This window comes from Myripristis murdjan, chromosome 17, assembly GCF_902150065.1.
Source record: "Myripristis murdjan chromosome 17, fMyrMur1.1, whole genome shotgun sequence".
NCBI classification, from domain to species: Eukaryota; Metazoa; Chordata; class Actinopteri; order Holocentriformes; family Holocentridae; genus Myripristis; species Myripristis murdjan.
In genome coordinates, this window is record NC_043996.1 from 20,274,612 (window position 1) to 20,300,898 (window position 26,287).

Consider the following 26,287-nt stretch of genomic DNA (forward strand, 5'->3'; position numbering starts at 1 on the left):
GTTTTTATTCTTATTTCAGCCAACCACAATGTTTTTGCACACCCAGTTTTAGTTTTTAGTTTAGTTTTAGTGAACTCTAATAACCTTGGAGACGGGATGAGCGCAACACGGTGATCATCTTCCATCTCATCGAGATCAGGTGACAACAAAACTCGTTCTGTGCTTGTTCAGTGTAATATTCACTCTGAAACTGAGTTGGCGTTTTGTCACCCGGCTGACCTCATAACTGGGAGAAGTAATCCTTTAACTGTAACGCGTTACCGGCCGCGTTATTTCCCAACATTGCCGGTAAATGCGTAATCCATCATCTGTGTTGGCCGCCCTCTCACATCAGCGTTGTGCGCTCTCTCTCCTGGACTTGCCTGACATACATGTTGTATTTCAATGCCTGCATAAAACTGTGAGCCTTTACAAGGATACTGCGCCGTCCTGGAGGCTGTGTCCTCTCACTGGGCACCTGTTGCATTAGTTGCCTATTATTTCAGCATCGGAGGATTTTAAGGCAGTGGCGTCTACCTCGTATAGGCGGACAATGTCGGAGGAGCAAACTGATGCCAACTCAAGTGGGCACTATTTTGACAGCGAGTCAACCAGACTCCAGGGCAACTTGGTGTTTTCAGGACCCATATTTGTCATCTTGGTGGTGATGATGGTGACTTTGGTCGTTGTGATAGTTTTGGGCAACGCGCTGGTCATTTTGGCATTCAAAGTGGACAAGAGTTTGAGAAGACAGTGCAACTACTACTTCCTGAATTTGGCGATATCAGATTTCCTTGTCGGTAAGTGTGATAAGAGTTTTCTTCTTGCGTTTGATGTTATTCTCACAGCTCACAGTGTTGCCTTATGATGCCTTTGATACGGTCCAACTTAGTGAGGCCCACTTCACCCCCCAACCCCCCCCATCCCCCCCCCCCCCCCCCCCCCCCCATTTCTCTGTGTGCAATTTTAAGTGTGCATCATTTTAGTGTTTGAAAAAAAAAATTACCAGCAAATGAGGTCAACAAATGCCAGAATTCTTTAAATCAATAAATCAATCACTCAGTCAATCTTCCTTCCTTCCTTCCTTCCTTCCTTCCTTCTTTCTTTCCTTCTTTCTTTCCTTCCTTCTTTCTTTCCTTCCTTCCTTCCTTCCTTCCTTCCATTGCACCAGAGTAAATGAACTTGCACTTGACCCCTTTTCCAATCACTGGTTCCACAGGGGCGTTCTGCATCCCGGTCTACATTCCTTACATCCTCACAGGTCGGTGGACCCTGGGCCGAGGGCTGTGCAAGCTGTGGCTGGTCATGGACTACCTGCTCTGCTCTGCGTCTGTCTTCAACATCGTCCTCATCAGCTATGACCGCTTCCTCTCTGTCACCAGAGCAGTGAGTTCCATCCTTTTTCTTGTCATCTGGAATGCACCTAACTATCAAAGTGAATATGGTCTGATAACCAAGTGAAACCCCATCCTCATCAAATGGAGGCAGACTAGAGTCATTTGAGTTCAGTCTTAACTTTCTCAAGATAATTTTCCCCCTTTCGTTTCCTCTCAGACTGAACACGTAGCTGCAGGCCTACCACTGGTTAATGCTTGTGGTCCGTTGCTTTGTTTTTGGAGGGGTGAGTCTCCCAGGTCATTGGTAGGGGCAGCGCCACCTCATTGTCCCAAATGTGCCCATCTGTAGAGGTTAATCATTCATGACCTGTTCAGGCCCAGTGCCACCCCTAATTATAGCCCTCTCCCATGATGTGGACAGAAAAGTCACATTTCAACTTAAGGACAGACTGAGCCTCGTGCTGGATTCCTGTTTACTTGTAAGACTTTATCATGCACTGTTATTTTACATTGCAAAATAAAGCCAATTACAATGCAGAATAATGAAAGGGTAATTAATAATCTAAAATACATGATGAATAAACAGCAAATTTGTAACCAGTTTGTAACCTTGTAACCAGTTCACCTGAGTGACATAATTCCAACAAAGGGCACACGACTTAATCATAAATATTCAAAACAGCTTTGAAAATGCAGTTGCACAACACCTGCAGTATTTCTGTTTTCTTCCTGTTTTAGTGTTTATCTAGTAGTTAGCGTAGATTTCCAACATCTGCAGCTGCCAGTCCCATTGAACCTTAGCTGGTGTTTGTGCACAAGCCAGGCCGCCGGTCCTGTGCACCGTGTGTGTTAACTCAAAGGTGGGATGAGGCTCGGCATAGTAGACAAAGAAAGTGTTTTGTTTCCTTTCACAAACAAACACTTAACATCAGAGCAATGAATACAAATAACACCAGAGAGAGAGAGAGAGCCTCTTCTTTAATTAGCTAGCTTTGATCATAGAGATCCTCCTCCATGCCATGGTCCCTCCAACCTGGAGAGATCAATCATTGCAGAAACAGGCCGCCAGCAGCCAAGTAGCATTTTCCTAAAAGCATTCTCCTCTGAACATTGAAAGAGAGAAAACACGGGGCAACAGCCGGAGAGTGAAGGTCATCTCTGACAAGCAAAAAAACTGAGTTAGATTCAGTACATAAGTATATTTGGCAGTAAGATTAGATGTCAGCACATTAACAAATGTTAACTACACAATGTTCAAGAGAAGGCCTCAGATAATTGTGTTTATTGGGATTGATTGATTTGACAGATTCATTTATTTATTTATATATTTATTTATTATTTGGATACAGCAAAACTCACAGTTATCAGAATCCATTTATGATGTTCTGCACTGCAGCAAATGTATAAATTCAGACTGGATTCATAAGGACAACTGTTGCCTTTCTATTAACTGGGGGATGGGCAAAACAATTAATTCATATGAGCATCAGCATAACGTTATATGGTGGGTGAGCAAGGCAGAAGGTGTTGATAAATAATTTCTGTACTGTGAGGACTGCAGTTAAAGCTGTTGTAAAGCTGTTGCAGAAGCTCTGGAGAGGTGGGGAATTAAGCTGCTTGCTGGACAATGGTGTGGACAGGAGCATAGAATGTCACACTAATGGAGAGAAGGGTTCATAAGTGGTGCTTCATTGACTTCACATTCAGTCGCACACTTGACTGCATTCAATAGCACACCATTAGGATTTGAGAAAAGTATGAGTTCATACACTGTCCTTAGGTGAAAATCTCTTTGGCTTATTGAAACAAGCTGTATGACTGCATTTAAAAACAAAAAATCAGACTATTAATAACAATTTGATACAATATTGGGGAACTGTCTTTTGCTTGCTTTTGTCCACAGAAAGGTCAGAGCATAGGGTCAGCCACAGCAGTGTCCTCAAACTTGAGGTTTTACAGTGTCTTGCTGCAGCAGAGTGGGTAGTTTGTATCAACAGCAACAGTAGCCTGTAGTTTGGCCTTTGGTTCACTGCACCACTCTGCTTCGATTAATGCACAATATGTACACCAAAGAGCGTTCCTCATCTTGTTATGGCTGTATCATAACTCAGTTTAGTTGACTAACTGTTTTTAGTTGTCCAGACATTTAGATAACACAACAGTGATGGAGCATAGCTTTTACATCTAAGTTTGGGAAACTCTCCCTGCCCTCCAGAAACCACTGTGTACATTTTCATTTGCTGTAGGTAAGTTACCGTGCCAGGCAGAGCATGACCCATCAAGCCATCATGAAGATGATTGCTGTCTGGGTGCTAGCCTTTGTCCTTTATGGCCCAGCCATCATATTCTGGGAACTGGTAGTGGGCAGCAGCCGCGTGCCAAAGGATGAGTGCTACGCTGAGTTCTATTACACTTGGTATTTCCTGCTGAGTGCCTCCATGCTGGAGTTCTTCTCTCCTTTCATCTCTGTGGCTTTCTTCAACCTCAGCATTTACCTCAGCATCCGCAGGAGGAGGCTCCACAGCAGGGAGACCCAACCCCACCTCCAACTCAGCGAACCAGCCTCTGCCCAGGGGGAGGGCACCCCCTTTTCGCACAACTGGGGCTTTGGGATGAAACTGGCTGTAAGAGGCTCCATCCACTCCCAGACCTCCTCTCCCTGTCTGAGCAAACTGGATCTCTCAGCCAGCAGGGCTGCCCAGCCTAGCCGTCTGTCCAGGGATAAGAAAATTGCTAAGTCCCTGGCCATCATAGTGTGTGTGTTTGCCATCTGCTGGGCGCCATACACCCTGCTGATGATCATCCGTGCTGCCTGTAGAGGGCGTTGCATCCAGCACCATTGGTACGAGGTCACCTTCTGGCTCCTGTGGCTCAACTCAGCTATTAACCCCTTCTTGTACCCGCTCTGTCACAGTAGCTTTCGCAGGGCCTTTAGCAAGATTCTGTGCCCCAAGCGGCATACCACTCAGTCTACAACTGACCTTCATATTGGCCAATGACAGGCTGGTGACCATGGATGGGGATAGACAATACAGAAAAACCATGAGTGGAACCCTTCATTATCAAATCCCTAAATAAGCAGATGACTGTGGACAACAATTTCACCAGAATTAATAGTTCTCAGTTGTGCATTTTAATGTTTGGCTGTATTAAGCTGGTACTGTGTAATTTAATTTTCAGTCAATTTGCCCAGTCTGAAGTGTGTACTAAGCATCCATCATGACTATGAATCCGCTCTAAAAATTAGAACCACAATACGTCAATATTGTAGACTTCACCAGACAACTTCAACAGAGGTGTCAGGTGGGGTATAAAAATGCCAGAGAAAATTATCTTTGGACCTATGGATAACCATGTACCTACTTAATACATTGTATACATTGTAAGGCAGGCAGGATACAGACACATGCTCTGGAGTCATTTAGTCATTTTGCTTGACTAAATGCCACACTTAGACCCACCTAGGACATAATTTAGCTTTATTGGTACATACAAAGTTAAAACAGAATTTATACTTGGCTTGAGTAAATGCCATGCAGAATAAGTTAGTCATGTTGTGCAGGGCTTTATGATGCACAGTTGGGATATATAGGAGATTTAAAATGTGGCTTTGTTAAGTGAAAATAAGGCATCAGTGGGCCGCAGGTACAGTAAAACAGATCATTATCACCCTCTGCTGCCAGACGTTTCTACTGTTTGATGCAGGAGAGCACAGTGGCAGCCACCAAACACACAGTGCTGTCATGCATTCATGTCAAATCCTGAAATATGTGTGTCAAAGCCCAAGACACATTTCTTTCTTTTTTTTTTTTTTTTTCCCTTTTTGGACATCTTGATGTTATATTTGGATAAATTACTGGAACACTGAATTTCTTCACAATGTGTTTTGTACAATTTCACTGTTCCATTGTAACCTGGTTTGTGCACTGTAATGTTGCTAAACAATGCAAACACAAAGAAGCCTTCAATTTTACTTTTACCACTCATGTTGAACTTTTGTTTCTCAGTGAGTTTGCAGCTAATGATGCCAAACAAATTTACTTAACTTTATGTGATATTGTTTTTGTTTTATTGCTGCTTTTTGAACTTGTCTTGTAGATAACGTCCTTGTATTTGTTTAAAGGAATGCTACCCTGCTCACAAATGCCAAATGCAATTTTTGATCATTTGTGGTCAATTAGGTGTATGTACATATACATGCCACTAGATGTCACCATTCACCTTTTATAGCTTTTTGTGTGTACTACATGGGCATCAAGCTATAATGCAGTATTGGGTGAAATCACTCCTCAGAATTGGCATTGGTTTGCATTAATTACTGCCCATGTTGGTTGTCTTAGGATTATCAATCATATTCAACCTATATATTGCACCAAGACACTGACTGATTTAAGACACTGAGTTATAATAGCAGAAATTTTGCTGCATAATCGTCAGTTGGTCTTAATATGGGATGGTGCTTTCTGTAAATTTTCTCAGAGCATCCTTAAACAGCTAAGTTTTGTCACTTTTAATTGGTATAGAAACCTAAACTAAAATGTACTATGTTATAATCAATGTTATTGTCCTTAAATGTGTTGTATTCTGTAACTGTCTGAAATTGAATGTTCGTCTAGTGGCCTACAAGGTGTTTTCTTGGTTCAGAAAAGAGGTACAATAAAAAAAAGATGACTGCTTTTTGTAAGTGAGTAGATTTATAAGACACATCTGTATACATAGCAAAGAAATAACACCAGAAAATTTAATTTAGGTCTCCACTGTAAATGGCAACAATGTGCCCTGTAGTTACTGTTTACCTGATGTCTAATTGGGTCACTGATTTGGAAAACACTTCTGGTTCAAGTGGCACTCATGTTTTGTTGTGTGATGTGCACAGGAAACACTCAGAGTGCGGTATCATTTTTGTATTGTTCCACAGTCTACATAGGGTGGGTGTGATAGATTAAATAAATTCTTTCCAGATGTAGACTTATTAGACCTGTAATTACGCCATCGTGTTAGATAGTGAGGTTACATTTGCAGGTGCCTGGGGTCCCACAGGGGACTCACATTGCTCAAATTGTTGCTGCTGCCCGTGTGCACATCTGGGCCCCTGGTCAGGTGCTGGGAATAAGGGCACAGCTGCAGGGAACAGGCCTCTGCTCCCTCCCCACTCCCTCTCCTCCCGTGGCATGGTGGGGGGACAGAAGCACACTTCTGACCAGAGGGATGCAGGCACATTTCCCTTGGGAGGGCAGAACTGCATCTATCAGCAGAACGGCAAGCCTTGTGTATCTAAATGCAACAGCAAAGGCTATTTCACTGCAAGGAACGCCTGCACTGTGTGCAGTAATATTTGGAGGAGCACTGCCGTTGATTTTGTTGATAGATTGAAATGTCATGGCATGTGTGCCAAGCCGACTGACTGGTGAATGTATTGGGAATTATGCCAGATTAAATTGGCGTAGGATGGGTAGCACTACAAAAATACAGATGGAATACAAGTGAGACCTTAATCATTTGTTGTACACACAAGCACGTTTCTCTTTCTCTTTCTCTGTGCATGTTTTAAACTATTCACTGTGTATATGTGAATGTGTTTATGGGGGGTTTGGATGTCTGTGACCCCAAGCTATGTGTCTGAAAGCTGTGACCCCAAATGGAGTGCACCTGTGCCCCTTAAGTTTATAGACCCCCATTAGCACAGACTCAACCAGTGATCAGAGGCGGGGAGGGCCTATATAATTTCTGCACGAGAGTCTTTCAGCACTTAAACACTTAGAGGTCTCCCTTCAGCTCTCGGTTACAATGACTTAATGCTAAAATCTTCTGTTTTCAGATTCCAATGGATAACACCTCCGGTCTACACAATAAAAGGCCTGGCAACGCTAGTGGAATGCAGCCAAGGTATTCTTTGGCATGAAGAGAAACACAACAGACCTAGACATGTTCACCTAGCAGGACCAATACACTACACCCCTGCAATCTGACAGAGATACTGGTCTGAAAAAGTGAGCTTGTTGGCAAGACCAAAGCACTTTGGTCTGCAGTTACAGGTCAAAAGTATGACCTCTTTTTAAGTTGTGGCATTACTTAGTGTGCATTTTCCCCTGCCTAGGCTGTTCTCTTTTTCAGCCAACTGAATGTAAACCACAGTTAATATTTCATGAGGGACATATTCAAGAAGAAAAAACAGCACTATTTCTGGTTGATTTTTTGCCTTTTCCGTTCTTCCGTTATCCCTGTGCTTTTTCCTGCAGTGCACTTCCTGACTGGAGATTAAATAATTCCATTGGAATCCTCTTAGGATGGGTTCCCAGCACTTGGCAATTAAACAATTACATTTAATCAGCATGGGGCGACGCTTCAAGTCACCCTCATTTCAGACGTTGATTAAAAGCAATTCTGCAGTGGTTATTGCTGTCGACTTTAGAAACTGTGGTTCACTTAGGTTTACTGCATCTGTGGGGTCAGGTTGGATAGCATTATGGCAGGTTCACTGGTGGTCGAGAGCTGGATCTGCCTCTTGTGGGTACAGCAGTAATGACAGAACTCATGGCAGAGCTCATATTGTCCCCACAGTCAGAGCTAGTTAGATTATTCAGAGACATTTCGACCCTGAAGAAAAGAAAACTCAGCGGACAATGGAAACGAGAGGGGCATTAAGTTATGCATGTGGGAGCCCACGTACTGTTTGTGTGTGTGTGTGTGTGTGTGTGCTGTGCATTTTGCATGTGTGTATGTAGTGTACACAACTGTGTCTTTTTGCATCTGCGCATAAGTGTATGTGGCTTGAATGAAATGCACCTTGACATATACAATTTCATCATGCCATGCAATAACATCCCCCTGCATAATGGAAAACAAGCTGAGAGAGGGGCAGAGAGGGGGGAGGTGGCTTTTGTGAACCGTGTTTGACATTATGCTTGAGTGAATGAGTGCTACGTGGCATAGCGCTGGAGCGGTCCACTGTCTTCCCTCTGCAACACAGATGAGTTGTGATGGAGACCCGGCCTCCTCTAGTGAAACCCAGGTGCCCCTGTTTCATAAGGCACCCCACTGGTTCTCTAGCCCTCTTAATTAGCAGCTTCCGTCAGCTGGCACCCAGGCCTTGAAGCACTAGTTTCTGGCCTCTGTTGTTGAAGGAATCCAGTTCACTCCACATCACCGGCTTCTCTAATAGATGGATACATTGGCGGGCTGGGGAAGAGGCATCTGTTTTTTTTTTTTTTTTTTTTTTTTTGGTAAATCTGCGAACGATGCATGTGCCAGTGTGAATTTCCTGGCGTCTAGATGTGATGCAGACTGGAAAGATGAGAAAATAGAATAATCTTGTCAGTATATGTTCCTTGGCTTTAATAAAGATGGGCAAGCACAGAGAATAGGCCATGAGTATCAGGCAGCAGACTCAGCTGTGGGCACACTGTAACAAGACATTGATGATTTTTATATGATAAAGTCAAATATAGATAAAAGGTTTCACCAGGCCGGGAATGTAGCCTTTTTCTTGGTGCCGTATCATAGCAGCGGCGTAACAATAGTCTCTTCTAATGACATTCCCCTAGTAACTTCTTGCCTCTACGAGTCTCAGGGGGGAAGCGCTACAAAAAGTGATAATTACATGAAATATACATAGAGAATAAAGGGAGCATGTTTACATAACCAGGCCCATAAATATCTGACTGAGAAGACATTGTTCTCCGACTCCTTTTAAGCTGATCTCCCAGGGATGCCATTTTAATGACATGATGGTTTAAAGAGATGCTGCTCCATCTCGTTCCATATTTAATTAACTTTTGCTTTTCTGACGCAGAGGAAAAAACAGAATAAAGAAAGCGTGATAGAGACAAACACACGATAGCGAAGAGACAATAACAAATAGCTGGGAGAACAGAGAGGGAGGCAGGGGGAACATGAGCAGAGACCTTGTCATGCTTTTGTGAGCTGTTTACAATACAAGAGATGCAAGGCAGAGGAGGGGGGGTGGGGCGGCTAGGAGAGAGAGGAAGACTGACATGGGTGACAGAAGATGAGAGGGAGGGGTGAGAAAGACAGAAGGAGTCAAGGGGAAGCCCAGATTATAACGGCAGAAGGATGAAATTAAGAAAAGGAGAGGAGAAAGAAGGATATGGAGTTGGTGAGAGAGAGACAGACAGACAGAGAGAGAGAGAGAGAGAGAGAGAGAATGGGAGGAAAGTGAGAGAATGAGGCCCTTTTCTCCCGTGGGACTCCATTATGAAGCATTTCCTAGTTCATCATCAATAAGCAAAAGAGAGGAAAATAAATGACAAACTGGCATTATGAGGCAAGGTGCTTAACTCGCAAGACTGAAAAATGAAAAAAAAAAACAAAAAAAAAAACAAAAGAAAACTGAAAACAAAAGAACAAAAACAAAAGAAGTTTTACACTGTAGTTTGAGTTCCTTCTCCCACATTTTTTTTTGTTTGTTTCAAACCAGACACGTGCTCAGTCTGCATTTCACATATGACAGATCTTTATTATCATTACACTCAGGTACAATGAAATATCACATGGCTTCTCCCTATGTCGTTAAAATAAGACAAATAAAGAAAAGCAGCACCAGGAAACAGCAGTAATCGCAGCTTAATGCTCAACAAAACAGCGTTATTATCAGCTTAATGTTTAAAAAGTGACGCTTGTGCAAGTGCAACTTTTAAAAAAATAAAAGGCACTAGTTAAATGTGCACATTAAAACATTAAAACACATGGCGGACAGCATCATGGCAGCAGTTAATTCACAACATTGTTGGTCTGCATAGATTTCTGCTGATGGTGAACAAGAAAAAGACCCCGCTAAAAAGCACATGCAGTAAATTACAGTTTGTGTTTGGGCATAGATGTTTTAGCACACAGCCCAAGTAGAGCAGGGAGCATTGAAATAAGTGATTTCAGCAGTCGCAACCAACACAAATCAATACCATACTTAAGAAATGATCTGACGCTTTGGCACTTAAATGCAAGGGACGTGGCCCAGAATTCAGCTCTCTCCACTCTCAGGCAGTGTATTTTCCTTTTTTGCAGTTAGCTGGATATACAGTGTGCTGCATTATTGATACTCTCACCCCCTTTCTCTCTTTCTCTCCCTCTCTCTCTCTCTCTCTGTCAAACTCTTCCCTTGTCCTCTACTTCATCACATTGGCCAGAGCCTGGAGAGTTGCAGCGGGTTTGACCTCACATGGTCTATATTTTATTGCTTGGTGTTTAATTCATTTTGAAAATACAAAAAAAAAAAAAAAAAAAAAAAAAAAAAAAAAAAAATCCAGTGCCTTATCTTTTTCAAGTGCCTCTCTTGGTGGGGCAGAGGGAGATGACTGGAGGGGGCTGCTCACCTTCAGCTCTCCCAGTTCAGGAGGCAGGGGGGATCATTAGCCATCAGGGCCACGGGAGGGGCTACAGAGAAGGGGAAGAGTATTTGCCCTCGCGTGGCCTCTGGGTGGGAGTGCTGGATAGCCAAGTGAGGAAATCAACAGCCTCCCTGTGACAGACACAATAACGGGGGTGATGAAAGGCTTTATGTTTGCCATTGGTGTCTTAAATCTACTTCTTCTATCTTCATCTATTTTGTTATTGACATGAATGGAGAGCTTAAGTCCGGTTTTATTAACAACACATTCTTCTGAACGTAATCGCAGGAAGACGGGTCTTTGACATGCATGAAACAACACAGAGTAGATTATTTTAGTATCACACCCTGTTACTGTTACATGTCGTAGATCACAGCTCTGGGTGTTCCTCTCTTATTATCACCTGAAAGCTTTCTTTGCCATACACACTTTCTCAGTCCAAAAAAAAAAAAAAAAAAAACGTAAAGACATGCTTTTAATTAATGAGGAGGACTATGCAAGGTATCTTTTTTCATAATCCCAAAGTGTTGTATTTATGAAATTCACTGGAAAAAAAAAATCTTACCAAGCCATTTAGTTTCAATTTCAGCCTTCAATGTTTTTTTTTTTCTTAAAGTGAGAAAAAAATCTGCCATCTGAATGAGGTAATCTCACTTGTTTCTAATCTATTTTAATTTATTTCAGGACTTTTTCTGGGAACAAGTATAATACACAAGACAGATCATCCCATTGGTATGAAAAAAAAAAATGGCACTTGAATCAAGAAAATTCAGGAAACAAGTTGATTAGCATTGGAAAGTGGAATTATCTTATTCACTGACTTTTTTTTTTCAGTTCTAAGAGAAACACAATTTTAAAGCTGTCTACAAGACTACAGTAAATGACTTGTTAGGGTAGAGATGTTTTGCAATGCTGCTTGAATTATTTAAATGCTGGTGTTCCACTAATATTTTACAGAAACAGAAACACAAAGGAGTATGTGCGATTACACAGGAAATGAACAAAAGAAAAGAATGAGGGACCTTTTGCTTAGTCCATGAGAAGTGTGGCAGGGCTGCACAGCGAGGTTGAGGCGTCCATTTTGCTGACATAGTTCTGAAGTGAAAAGATGGCTCTCTGGATGTCGAGCGCCGGTGTGAGAGATTGGGTTACCCCAGACACTCCCAGCGGATCTCCCGGCCAAATGGATCTGGATCTCATGCTTGGGCGCACATATTGAATGCCATAAGAGGTCTCTGAGGTCTCCTTCAGTGGGAGGAATGCTCAGCCTAACAATGTGGAGTTTTCACCAAACCAAATTTTCCACCAAAGAAGAACGAGCAGCAAGGACACTGGAACACATGGGACGGCGGCTGAATGCATACTTTTATTTGTGCCCGTGTTGTTCGCCGTGGATGAAATTGCAGCGTTTTCAGCGATCAAAATCCTATAATAGGGTCTTCACCTTAACACAGGTTGCCACTTTTCACCCTGAGTGATATGAGTGTCAAATAATCAGCATACTATTACACACACAACCGGTGTCCTGAACCAGAACAATGGCGTTTTAGCCTCTCCTGAGCATCTGGCCCAGCTGCCCAGTTTCACCGAGGACCGGCCAGGCTCTTACTAGCATTGAGTGCCACTTGCATAGAGGTAATGTTAGGGTGACGACACCATGGAGGATCAGCCGGGCTAAGTTATCTCTGAACAAGCCATCCATTCTGCTGCTTTCTGATGGAGAATACTTGGGGGCTGTGTAATTATATTGCTTTAAATGAACCCCTGAGAGCGCCCCTGCCAAAGCGCCCCACATAGTCTCACACTTGGGCGAGTGTCAGAAAAACAACACTTGTGTATGCACTCATATGTGTGTGCTTCTCTGTGTGTGTGCGTGTGTGTATTTTGTGCTGCTTAGGCTGGCGTCAAAAGGGAGGCCGCAGTGGTTCTGATACGCCTCACAAGTGAATTTAATTAAATCATAAATATGAGCTGGAGGCCGCCACCCAATTTAATGTAATGGATGATGTGGGCCAGTCCATCTCTGGCAAAGCAAAGTTCTGGACCCGTTCAAATGCCCTTGAAGCTTATTAAAAGTGCCTGGCACAGGGAGATGCTAGCAAAGTTGTTTAATGGATGCCCAGCTTGCATTCACTATGACAGTTAATGCTGGGTCGTACCATCTCTCTGATTTGGATGAGGGATTCCATCTTTATCATGGAAGACGAGGGCTGTTGTTAAAAGAGGGCCCGTCCATTTCTCATCGGATCCTCATTACATGAATGAAATCAAATCTAATCAAATGCAATACAAAACAGAGGACATGCATGTTTGATGTTACAATGAAAATTCAATAAGACACGTGTCACATATGCAAATGACAGGATCATCATAAAGTGAATGATGTGATATTGCTTGAATTCTAATGGCATAATCCTGTGGATAATACAGGAGGACTCCTCCTCTGATAGTGTACAGCAAGAATAACTGCCAGAAAATACTATTATAGTCTTATTATTCTCATGCATATATAATAATGGAAAGTGCATCTGAAAAATGCAGCGTTGCTTTACCTTGATTTTCCTATTCGTGGCATAACCTAGTTATTAACTAGGTTGTTTCACTTCAACGTGTTTGAGATGCGTTTGTTGTTTCAAAACAAGACTGGAAGCTAAAGTAAGTGTTACGCTATGAGTGTCACCACTGATAAATCATTTGCCAAGACAGACAGATGTTGTTGCATGGGTTTTGTCCCATTCGGCAAAGGCATAAGAATCTTTCCCTTGGTCCCCTGGAGTGCTGGAGGCTCCCTAAATAGACCTAGCGCAAGGGTGTGTAGAATGAGACCGCACAGGGTGATGGGTAATGGAGTCATTAATAACACAGACCTCCCTTAAGATGCTCAGATGTTCGTTAGTGAGAGCCACGAGGGAGCGAGGAAAAATAGGATGCAATTTGATACAGTGAGAAAAAAAAGTAAAGTAAGCGTTTGATGATGATCGTGTTTATGTTGTGACAGGTCTCGTCTGACGGGTTAATTGTATGTACTAATACGCACGCACGCACACGCGCGCGCGTGTTAGAGAATGAAGGGACATCGAAGCCATTTCTTCATACAGTTTTTAATATTTCCATCACATGTGCAACACAAAAAATGAGGTCTGCCAAATACAGAACTCCATATTTGTACAATACATTTTAATAACATCAGAGATAACTGTCCTTTTGCTGCAGGAGATGGTGGTTTCCTGTAAACTGAGTACGAACAATTCTCAATCAAAATGTCAAAACATTAAAGTTTCATACAAAAGTGCATCTCAGGTTCAATGAATGCAAAACATTTACATAACAGAATGATTTAAAGTTTTGTATGATGCCACAATGGCTTCCAGCTTGAGCAGAGCAATGGGACACCGCAGAGAAACAAGAGAGGAGTACTTGGGCACTCTCCAGGAGAGCCAGGGACTGAGTTTTATAACTATATCCCCGAGAGAGACTGAATTCATGTTCAGTCTTCACGACCCCAAATCCAAATGGATTTACTCCCCATTGCAAAAAAAATATCATATTTATTTATATATATATTTATATATATAAAGAGATAAAACAGAAAAAAAAAACAAATTCCAGTAATCTCCAGGCTTCAACGAGCAGTAAACATTAACAACAGAAATGTACAGGTTGAGTCAGTGGGCTGGAGATTTCCCCATGCTCTGAGAGCCACACGGGAGCTTCACGCCTCTGTTCACGAGCCAACCAGAGGAGCTAGCCTTTTCCAAATCTGTGTCACTGCGTTTGCATATATCAGAATCCTGTCCTGTTTTTCTGTTATCTGTGTTGTTTTTTCCCCCCCCTCAACTGAACTCCACGCACAGGCAGTGCAGATTAGCCGCACCACCGTTCTCAGCTGGTCCTCTGGCAGCATTGTTACGATGGACACACAGTCATGATCTCAGCCTATGCTGGTGAATCAAGGTTTTTCTACCCCATAATGATTGACCAGGTCAGGATACAGAGTGACATACTGCACAGTAGGAGTGGCGCTGATGAAAAGAGTCCTCCTGACAACACTGGCCGGTTCCTACAGCTTCCTACACTCTCAGTGGCCCCCTGTTTCTCCTTCACACAACCGGTGTAGTCCCATCTGGTCTGATTGACAATGGCATTGATCATTTTTTTTTTCCTTCCTTTTTTTTGGACAAACATTTTGAACTGTACATTGGCAAATACTGTATAAGATTGCAATATAGCTGTAGTTAAGCAACACATGAAGAATTCTATGTACAAGTTGGCTTTTTCTTTATCTTGAAATTATGGTTAGTAAAGAACTAAGAGAGGGTTCTTTTCTGTTCTCTTTTCCACCCTCTTTCTTTCTTTTTCTTTTCTTTTCTTTTTTTCTTTTCTTTTCTTTTCTTTTCTTTTTTTCTTGTTGTGGCATGGTTCCTTGTGGTGTAACTGAAGCAAAAGTTCAGTGCAAGAGAGTCAGTGGGAAACTGCACTGACGGTAATTGGCGGTCAGACATTATTCTCTGCGCCATGTGATCCTTGTTCTTGGCCACGGCGCTGATCTTTGCCATGTTAGCTGCTGTGCTGAGTCAACGTGTGGTTCTGCAAGGGCACAAAAAAGAAAGGGGAAACATTATGATCAGATACAATGGACATATCTTTCATTTACTTTCTCTTTATATCAGCTACACTGAACAGTAAATGTAGCATTATTCAAACTTTTCACACCAAGACGTCTGATGTTGTAACACGTTCACATTTTGGTGATTGACAAGAACTGTCTTTTGACATTCGAGAGTGATTGTCACTTTTTGTAAGGGGCTTGCATTGTCCAAATCCAATTAACCTGCACAGTAGTCAAATCTGTGTGTGGATCAATAGTGGTTCGCTTTGGGATTAAGCATAGTTAAGTCCTGGGCTGAGACACAGACATGAGACCACTGACAACAAACATCCCAATCCTCGGGAATACTGCCACCAGATCAATGGCTGTGACCATGGAAACAAATCCATTACAAGGTAATACACCAGATGGACTATTATCAGCCTTGTAGCCCTGTTTATCCAATGCTTACATGTATTGCATGTGCTGCAAATGTAGCTTGCATGCAGGAGGAAAGAAAAAAACAAAACAAAACATTCAATACATCTTTAAGTGCGGCGGGAGCAGTTTGCAATGTTCAGTGCATGAGCAGCAACTCCAAAATGATAATGCTTTTGTATATAACTCGAACACAATCACTGCATTACAAAGAGACAGTATCACTCTGTTTGACTGCGTCTCCCAAACGTATGGAGGCACACACACAGACCGGTGAGAGTGGTTGTAGTGGGGCAGCTGTGCCAGGTTCTTTAAAGGGAGTGTGGACCAGGGGGTGTGTAACTGGTGTCCCTGGTGGGCTGAATCCAGGTCATCTTTTGAAGTGACTGCTAATCCCTTTAATGCAAACTACATGCCCCACTTGCTGCGCTCTGTTTAAAACACGGCCTTGGACTCACTAAACTGGCATGGACTAGACACACCTGTCACAGATTCATCAGCATGCATGCACGCACACGCACACAATCACACACACATGGACGCACACACAACAAAGACGCACACGTTCTGGCCTGCACATGCATCCACATTCGAGTGTGGAAGTATGCAAACTGACCCTCCGCTTGCTGTTCAACTCATTTTTGAAATATGAGGCAAATGAGGCACAAACAATCCCTCTAAAAAAAAAAAAAAAAATGCAACAATCTCACTGAGATTGCCTGCACCAAGGTGAGTTTACCAAAGCAGTCACCTTCAGTCCTACTGGCACAGAATCCCTCAGGTATCACCGGGAGATGACTATTAGCCCCTCCTGCATCGCCTCCTTACCTCTTTACCCTTTCAGGTGCCTCCATATAAAGCATTTAAACACCTCGACAGCTTTCTTTTCAGCTAGGGCGATTACTTCCCGACAGGTGGGCTAATAAGCTGTTTGACGGGGAGCAGGAGTGCGACCCCTGTAAGGGTTAGCCTGGCTCGCCTGGGCCTTGCTCTCCCTTTTTTAAAGAGTCGGCCCCGGACCGCTCCTCTGCTTCCCTCTTTCCTCTCTTGCTGAAATAAAGCTCCTTTAAGTGAGTCTGGGAGGAGACTCCCCACGGGACGCTCTCCCCCCTCTTCCTCCCCCTCCTCACACTCCACCAACCGCCTACCCCCCGGTGAAGACATCCATGGCGTTGCTGAGGAGGGACAGGAGCACGGCAACCTTATTAATGAATGCGGCCCATTACCCGTCAGCCTGGCTCCTCGGCGACTCCCAGAAGCCCCTGCAGTACGTGACTTCAAATGGCAGGATATTGACACGGAGAGAGCAAAGCGGCTGGGACTGTGTGTGTGTGTGTGTATGTGTGTGAGTGTGTGTGCCTCTTGTGTGTGTGTGTGTGTGTGTGTACATGGAGAAGAGAGAAACAGAGAGAGAAAATGTGTGTTCAACTGTGTGTGCATGCCTTTGTGCGAGTGTGCCTGTGTGTCTAGGTGTGTGTGTGTGCGGACCCCAAAGGAACGTAGCTCCTTGGATATAATGTAGGGCTCGTAACAGCTATTAGAGGGGAAAATAACCCCTCTGGGGAATGGCTCCCCCCTCTGCATGTCCCAGCTCTGTCTGACACACACTGCATTCTACCTTTTCCTTAAACATGCCAGGAGTTTTCTCACTGAGGGCTTTCTCAAGGACGGTGTTAAACGACTTCAGTGGCAGTGGCAGCCATGCAGACTAAAGGGAAATAGAGGAAAAAGAGGTGGAAAAAAAGTAAAAAGAAAATGAAACTGATACCTTTATCTCTGTGGATATTGAACTCCGCAGAGTAGCTATAAACTGTTCTGTATACGAGCATGGAGAGCAGAACGGAGGGAGAGGCAAGGGAGGGCGGGGAAAAGAGCTGGATTCACTTTCCAATCTTCATCCTTATCAACTTCTTGAAGTGCCTCTGCAACACTGCTAGTGCTGATGCAGTTAAATCAAGCGCACATACCTAAACCTGAAGTGCAACCATCAAAGGCAAATCAGAGTGGAAGTCAAAATGATTTGAGCCGATGTCAAACATTTTAATTTCATTTGCAAGACAAACAAACAGAAACAACATATCCATTTTATAGGTGAAGAGTCAAAACCACTATATAGGCCAACAGCCAAAGGTGACATCCTTTGTCACTGTCTGCCAAGCGTGCAAGCACGGTGTCACACTTCTCCAGAACCCCAAGAATGTCAGATTAGACACCCTCCATTAAACGTTTTAACTCTCATCTGCGCCGCCCCCGTTCCCTGCATCTATCCACCATCCTGCTCCCCCTGAACCTCTGCCATTCCCCTTATCATCCATTTCCTTCCCTTCCATCCAACCCTTAATCTCCTTCTCTATCCTTCCAACCACCTGCTGGCCACACAGGCCTGCTGCAGGGCCCAGTTACCAGCAGTGTTCAGGTAAACCATAGCAGTCAATTCTCCACTAAATTAAATTTTGCTCTGATCAATAATGCGCACCAGCCTCTCCCTTATGAAGGCTGGCTGCATCGGCTCGGAGCGAGCCTCTTCCTCCTCTCCTATTCTCTCGCCGGCTCTGTGCCACCGTTAAACCACGACTTTCATCTGATTACATCACCCTACTGCAACGCCCTCAGGGGTAGTAGAAGAGGAGGGAGAACACCCAGCAGGGGTCTTGTGTACCCATGCAAACAGGTGCAACATGTCTTAGGAATTTAACGCTGCAGCAGAGAGGGAGAAGCACAGAAAAAGGTGGGGAAGGAAGGAGTGGAGAATAGGGAAGAGTGGGAACGTGCAAGCAGGCTGGGGAGTTGATTTATTAACTAATCATTCTGTATGTCGTTTCCCATTGCTCTGGTCTCCATCGATAGCACCCGGTCTCCAGTGAGGCAACAGAGGTGCACCTCTTGCATCAGCCCTGCAGCGGAAGGCCAGTGGACCAGCAGATACATTCTCCCTTTCATCTGATCTTGCTGTATTAAAGACAACCTTCACTATGTCCAACATCACAGGGAGAAGATGTTAAGCTTAATCGAAACAAAGACAATGTTTGATGAGCATTATGTTAATACATGCAGAGCACATGCAATTACCAGTACACTCCGCATATGCTTCTACCTGGTGTTAGCCAGAATACGACATTAAACCAAGGGCTTATAATTCCAGCATTGGCCTTTTAAAGGCCTCGCAAAAAAAAGAAAAACACTACTCACATAATACAAACACAGAGTTAACAAGTAAATTGACCAGCAGCCCTGAAGTGTGAAGTACTGTAGCTTCAAATTTAATTTATAGAAAGATTACCTTGTCAAAAGTTACATGAACTAATGTTGAACTAACACTTAACTAAAGCATATTAACATTTACATTTACAAAGCCATTATTTTGGAAGAAAAATAGATAATTAAGAGTTAACAAACAAAAATAAATACCTAATAAACTGCAGGAAGCCATAAGTATTGTACTTGCTTTTTATGAAGACAGATGAACACAACAAGTAAGTAAGAAGTAATAAGACAGCTAAGTAGTAGTGAAGTAGGTAGGAGTTTACAGATAATGCAAATGATTTAGCCAAGTGTTAATAAACATGAAATATTATTGATGAGTGTTTATCAGTTAAACGCTACGACATGAGTTAACGCCTTTTGCCTGCATTAGTAATACTTCTGAAGAAAAGGAAGCAAAGGCCAATTCGTATGAGAGGATCTGCGGCACACAGTAAAGCATTTGGTCATGCATTGTAAAATGCATGAGGAAATTCCTAACTTTAAGTGGCTGAATGAAATATCCTCTCTGATGGAAATGACATAAATAAATTTACAAGAGCTTTAATACATAGTTAATATGAGTACAATTTGCATTTTGCGCATTCATTGTTAATATGTTAGTAAATGGCTGAGTAACAGAAAGTTCCAGCAAAGGGACAACTGTGTCATCAACAGTGTAATTAAAGTACTTACTTTTGCATTAATTAATGACTTTGTAAAATGAATAAATGTATTCAAGCATTAGTTAAGTTTCTGACCAACTGTAATTTGTGTATTAGCCAACATTAGCTGAGGCAACACTCTTATAAAATGCTAATTTCACATTTCAACCCCTGTAGTTCTTGTTATTTATGTCATCTACAATCAAAAATTCAGTGGGTCAGTCAATAATCCAAAAATCTCCTTCAGAGTTTGCTCTGAGGAATGTCTCATCATTTTGTGCAGAGATTCCCTCTTACCGCTCATGCCTGACATAAGTCTGCATAGCTACATTTGGGGCACAGGGAGTGCGCACAAAACCACTGAGACCTGTGCGTACTCCTAGTCATCACTCAGGAATTTAATTAACGCAGAGGAGCACGTCACCAAATTATGCTCAAACAAAGAGCCCATGGTCTTCCTTCCAGAGTCTAGACTGTAGGTTAACTGTATGTAAACGTTAGGATCTTTTCTGCCAGTCTGTGGTTGTGTAATGGCTGAACCAGCCAAAATCTAAAACTAAGTCAGTAAATTCACCTCTTCACAAGCGACCAATCCCAGCGCAGTTATCGTTGTGTTTTTGTTTATTACTTTGTCACTGTGTGAGCCATGTTCTTACTGTTCAAGCTGGCTGTGGAGAAAGACAAGAGTGTTGCATTGTGCCCTGGTCTTTAATAGTGTGCTGAACACAGGCCCGTATTGACTCAGTCTTCCCTTTGTGCATTCCCTACTGTTGACCAGTCCACTAGGGGAGTAATCCCTTCCTGCTTTGGCCTCAGGCCAGGCTTACTGCTGGCCAGTTTAGCCAATGAAGAACACAATCAAATAAATAAATAATATAGCAGCTGGCATTCTCCACAGTCAACACTTATCAGGCCGTAGGGAGGGTTGACCCCAAACACTGTTGTGCCACAATCGGCCTCGTCTCCTTGGTAACAGACTGTCTTGTTTGAAGTGAGGTGCCCAGGGAGTCGTGGTCATACAGTAACAGCACTCGACTAGGGTGGAGTTGACAATAACAATGGATGTCAGTGTCCTCCATGTGCATCGTTTTGTGTCTGGTCATGCTCATAGTATGCTTGTGGAAATATATAATAAATCTATAACACTTGAAATGCTTTGATTAGATGTCTAACTACCCCAAACAGATACTTCTGAGGTGTAACTAGAAATGACGGACCGCCCTTTTTGTGGGCTGGTGCTTTGTAGCTCCAAATGATACTCATTACCCTGTCTAAGTAGACAAGTGAATGGTACTAGAAACACACTATGCAGTGATCCTGCTGTTTGACTGAGGTAGCAAAACAACTGCACAACTGCTGTGTTATTATGGGGCCTCATTAAGTGAGGAGAGAGTGGGAGACAGGGAGAGGGAGAGTGAGAGAGGGAAGGCAGAGGGAGAAAGAAAAAACACGAGAGAGCGATACAAACTGTATTTTGAGGTGATAGCAACACACAGATGCCTTTCCAGCTAAAATGAAGACTATGACTAAAGAACCCAATTAAGGGCTTTCTTAGGGGAGCCATCTTGGGAGGGGGATGGGTCTTCCTGGGACATGAGCCCTGGGCTACATCCTCTAATTAGACAGAGCGAGGGGGGAGGATCTCTGCCTGTCACTGGGAGGGAGATGGGGTCCATGGGGCTCCACATGTCAGTCCCAGAAACAAAACACAATTACTCTCACATTTAACCACTTCAGTCAGGGACAGACTTTGACTAGGGATGCTACAGAGCACCAACCCCCCTCCTCCCTTGCTGCTGGATAGCCCACTTCACAAATGCAGAGATTTTGAGGACTAAATTTTCTCCTGCATTTCCACACCTCTCCGAGTGAGAGGGAAGGCTGTGGTGCTAAATCGAGAACTGATCTGCACTCTCATGTTTTCCCACTGAATGGAAGAGTGAGTCAGATTATTAGTTTTTAATAGAGGCACAATTAGTGGTAACATCCTTTCCAAAACTGAAGAGTTAAATTACCCTGGTTAACACGTGTTCAAATATGTGAATGTGATATTTGAAAGGGAATGATTGTTCTAATGCTGTTTATTTTAGCCTCCACAGTGTTTTGTCAGCATCAAAGGTATAATTAGATACTTGAAAATCAAATCACTGTAGACGGCAAATTAAACCTGTAGTGATTTTCCTGAGAAGCACGTATGACGGTATTTATCAAAGTTGCAGAAAAAGTCAACTAAGAAAGTAAAGGAAACATGTTTGAGGGAGAGAACCGGTGATGGATTCGAGCACAGTACACCAAGCGCTCTCCTCTTTGTTTGGATTTAACTTTCCCCAGTGGTGCAACAGAGGAAGAAGAAAAAAAAGAACAGCTCAAAGGCTTCTGGGAGTTTTTGTCATGTCTCCCTCCAGACAATGTGTTTGCATGAACACATCAGACCCTGGGAGAGGCAGAGACAAAGACAAATACATACAGCACTCACACAGATGTATACACACAAACACACGTTCACACACACACACACGCAAGCATGCACGGATACAAACACACACATTGAGAGAAAGAATATCCTCCTAGGATCATTAGGTCTGTCATACTGTCTAATTCTGATCCACCTGCAAAACTAGAGCACCACAATTGTGATCCATCGCCAATCATCTAAGGATGTTTATGTCCCCATTTACAGTGCTGAACAGTGTTTGTACAGTGTTGTACATAATTATAAATAAGCTTAAATATTAATGATGGTGCCTCACAAACAGTTGTGTGTTTTTTTTTTTTTACTTGTTTTTTTTATTCATTGTTCTTTCATTTTGCAGCGCAACTTTTTGAAATGGTGACAGAATTGTGAGCACCTGGGGTGATGAAGAAAGTAACAGCTTGTCATTTAAAAGGGGGAAAAAAAATTATATATATACAGCTTTCAAACGCATGAGAAGCTGTCACACTTGACAGATCAAGATATTCAGAGAAAGTGGGGTGTTTGAGAGCCACTTAGGGCCAAACAAATGCAGCTTTGCTGTCGTGTGACACGTTTGGGACATAGGGCATTTAGGGCATTTTCGGGGGCATATTTTAAAATTCATAAAAAGGGGGGGAAAAAACTTTGGGAATTAGGTCTCTGTGCTTCATATCAGCGTGTACTCTCAGCTACGGCATGTCATGCTTACGATTCCAGAAAACGGATGGCAAAAAGGAAGGTCTAAGATATCTTTGTCAGGGATCATCCACAGAATCACCTTTAGTCTCTAACGGGTAATTCTAATCCATTATAATAACATCATTAGTAATGCAGTACACTCATTTCTTCGGATAAATTTAACCCATAACATCTCCCGCTGCCCGTCTCTCGCTCACTCTTTTTGTCTGAGATGGACGTTATGACATGCATAGCTGTTTACACTGACCTGGTGACCATGCAGCCTATAAATATGCTTAATTAAAACAGCGAAATTGGTCACAGCTTGGCAATAATGGCTATCACACAGGGAGAGGAGAATCTCATTTGTGTGGGGAAGTAGAACATGATGCAGGCGTGCTCCTGTCACTTTCAGCACTCATTAAGGCTGGGGAGCTTTGGATTGTCTTTGAAGGAATCCTTTTAAAAGACACTCCAATTAAGGTACGTGTCCTGCGGGCGTCTGAGGAGAGGGAGAAGTCATACAGTACCCCAGTCCTTCCACTGCTCTGTCGATCGCGGCACGACTTAACACATGACTTACAATCTCGTGTCGCTTCCAAGGAATGATAATGAAATTGGAAGATGGAGGGAATGAAAGACAGCCCAGCTTAAAAGGAACAAGGGAATCTCACGCAGAAAATGTCATCTTCACTGTTGTGTAACTTCAATCTTATTGTCTTGTCTTAGGAGGAATTGGGATCATTGGGAGAGAAGCCTCCAATTGCACCCCTCCAGTACACTATATCGCTAGTGGAGCAATGATGAGCTGAACTTATGTGCTTCTTCACAAATGAACTGCACTCAGAGAAATGTCAGATTTAAGCTGTGGCTAATGCTGTGCATCCATCAGTTAATGAATCTGGCTAATTAATCCAGCCTAGCAGCATTGTCAGTGGCTCAGTTCCTTATGCAATATGAAAAGCTACTGTCTCTGAAGCCAATGCACAGGGAAAACGGAGGCAAAGTTTATTATCAAGTTTCACACTGCAACAAGGCCTTTGCTGGAACCCAGGAGCATTTTTTTCACATCAGGGGACAGCGGGGAGACAGGGAGAGAGGCTGATTTTAAAATGAGAGGACGGCACATCTTATTTGGGTGAGAGGATATGGAGAAGCTCTGTCTCCCAGCTGCTCGAGGGGTGGGCAGTGGTTGGGGGTCAGAAAGAGCATCGCACAGCCAGCCCTGTTAGCACAAATACTGAACTGCTTGCCCTCCCCATCAGCACCTCATGAAATATCTAGACTCTGCTCCATCTTTTAATGGGGTGAGGGAGGGGGATACGTAGGGTGGAGGCTGTGTGTCTGTGTGTGTGTGTGTGAAGTTTTTTGGGGGAGGGTCCTCTGGAGGGTTTAGAGAGAATGGTGGTCTATGCATCTCAGTGCTTAGTTTGTCTGAGAGAGAAAGGAGAACGAGGAGAGAGAGAGAGAGAGAGAGAGAGAGAGAGAGAGAGATTATTCTCCTTTGGACTCTGGATTCTGGGGCACACAGGCCCAGGAGTCAGTCAATCTGGCTGGTCCGAGGGGGGCGGCTGGGCGGGGGGTCCTAGGAGGGCTGATTAGACGGATGCTCTCCCATCATCCATCTCGACAGGCTGGCGAAAATTGGCTAGCCCCTCGCAGGGTAGAGTTCACGGGGGGAGGCGGTGGGGGAGGATGTGGAGCGGTGCACTGGATACCTGTCACAGCCTTTGGTCTGTTTCAGGATCTCAGCAGCAAATTAATAAAATATCGTTCCTGCTTCCCTTTACCTGCCGTGGCAGCTCTCCCTCTCGCCGCTCCTTCTCCCAGCTTGCATTGGCCCTTTGACCCCTCCGACTACTGTGAGAGATGAGGAGCCCAGGTAGCCAGCGAGTGGGCCAGAGTGTCAGGGAGAAATGGGGAGAAACTCCAAACTCAAGACCTGGCAGAGAGAGAGAGCCTCCACTCTCCGCACTGCTGGAAGACAGCTCCACTTCAGACAGACTGACAAACGACTGCCCCATGTCAGTGAGACATTTTGAAGTGTGATACATTGGAAAAAGCAACCACAAACAAACAACAACTGAAAACAAGACTCCAACCTGCACTGTATGCCAAATACTTTAACTACAGACAATGGGAACATGGGGCTTCCAGAGAAAAGGGATATGTTTTGCAAACAAAAACATCCAATAATAATAGCACACAAATTACCTCTTAAGATAATGATGTATGTATGAAAAAGAAAACAAATTAAAAAAAAAAAAACAACTAAGGGGTCTTTTAAGATGGTCACAGTGTTAATCAGCGCATGCCTCTATGATAATGCGGATTTATGCAAATATACATTTGAATGTGTGCATGCATGTGATAACACTGTGTGTGTATGTGTTTCGGAGCTTGAGTGTGAGAGCATGCACTCACTTGGGACTGCCTTTAGAGCATGGCACAGGTTGAGCATAATGATCGTCTTATCCCCCAAGCTCAATCCTGCTCTCCTTTCATAACCCCCTGTTTCACAACAAAGTGCCATAGGTCTTTCATGTTCTGCTCGTCTCTTCACAGAGAGTGTAAAACAATATAATCATGCATGAAACAACACCTCGGGGAGGTGGAGATCACTTCATTCCCAAAAATGTCAGACAAAAAAGTAGGAAAACATCCCCAGGTTATTTGAGATTGTTTACAGGTACCTATAACAACCCCGGCTATACAGAAAACACTCGTACCAATAAGAAATGAAAATGTGATAAATAGGAGGCCTTGGCATGAATGAGAAGACTCAATGTTGGCAGTTTGGAGAGCACTAGGCTTGTTAATAGCATTCTCCATGGCAGAGCTGTATGTAGGTGGATCAAGACTTGTTTTATTCATGGCTGTGGAGCTCAAATGACCAGTAGATAATGATCACATTCACCTTCCTCTTGGCAGGCACACGCCTGTGTGTTTACAACCTGAATCTCAATATGAAAATCGCTGCCGATCAATTGGCAGCCAAAGCCCCGGATACTTCCTCTGGCTAGGAGCTAATATGCAGTGCTGCTAATCCAAGTTTCACATAGTTGTTTTTGAAGGATGTGGTCAGTGCTTACCGACTTCTCTGGTTGCTTAGAAGTGAGAATAATTTCTGTGATTGGATTGAACAAGGTGCTTAGACTGTTCACATTTTAATGTTTTAGTTACACAAGGTAATAGAAAAAGACCTGGATATGAGAAATGTACCTTGTGTAAGAAAGAGAATCCCCCAAACACAACAGTGCGGCTTGAAAACACCACCACACTGAAATAATATAATAAGGTCTGTTTCATTTTTTCAGGTTCTCCAAGGAGTGGAGAAAGAGATTGCTAGAAAATGGATTATCTCTCTAACATTGCGAGTTCATAAGTCCAACTACTAACTTTGTTGAAGGGCAGATATGGGCTCCCAGAGGACAAAGCTCATATTTAGCCATGAGGCCTCCTCTGTGATTAGGAGGGGAGATGCAGGCATATTGACTCAACTGCGTTTTTGCCTCTGCACTGTATGTAATTACTGCTTCAAAAACGAACATTCCACTAATCCT

At 43.3% G+C, this 26,287-nt stretch overlaps 2 protein-coding genes across 4 annotated transcripts in view; one reads left to right on the forward strand and one right to left on the reverse strand.

Annotated features, from left to right (window-relative positions):
- The first annotated feature begins 532 nt into the window (after nucleotides 1–532).
- LOC115375495 (histamine H3 receptor-like) lies at nucleotides 533–4,315 on the forward strand. The gene is made up of 3 exons (XM_030074913.1): nucleotides 533–779; nucleotides 1,199–1,365; nucleotides 3,563–4,315. Exons 1-3 carry the CDS (start codon nucleotides 533–535, stop codon nucleotides 4,313–4,315), a joined length of 1,167 nt encoding a protein of 388 aa, XP_029930773.1.
- Nucleotides 4,316–13,745: 9,430 nt separating this feature from the next.
- Nucleotides 13,746–26,287, reverse strand: part of LOC115375593 (zinc finger protein 521-like) — a 96,344-nt gene continuing 83,802 nt past the window's right edge. For all 3 annotated transcript variants that reach the window (XM_030075045.1, XM_030075043.1, XM_030075042.1), the window contains exon 8: nucleotides 13,746–15,247. In XM_030075045.1, coding sequence (XP_029930905.1) covers nucleotides 15,218–15,247 — 30 coding nt within the window. In that variant the 3' untranslated portion in view covers nucleotides 13,746–15,217. The remainder of the gene's footprint in view (nucleotides 15,248–26,287) is intronic.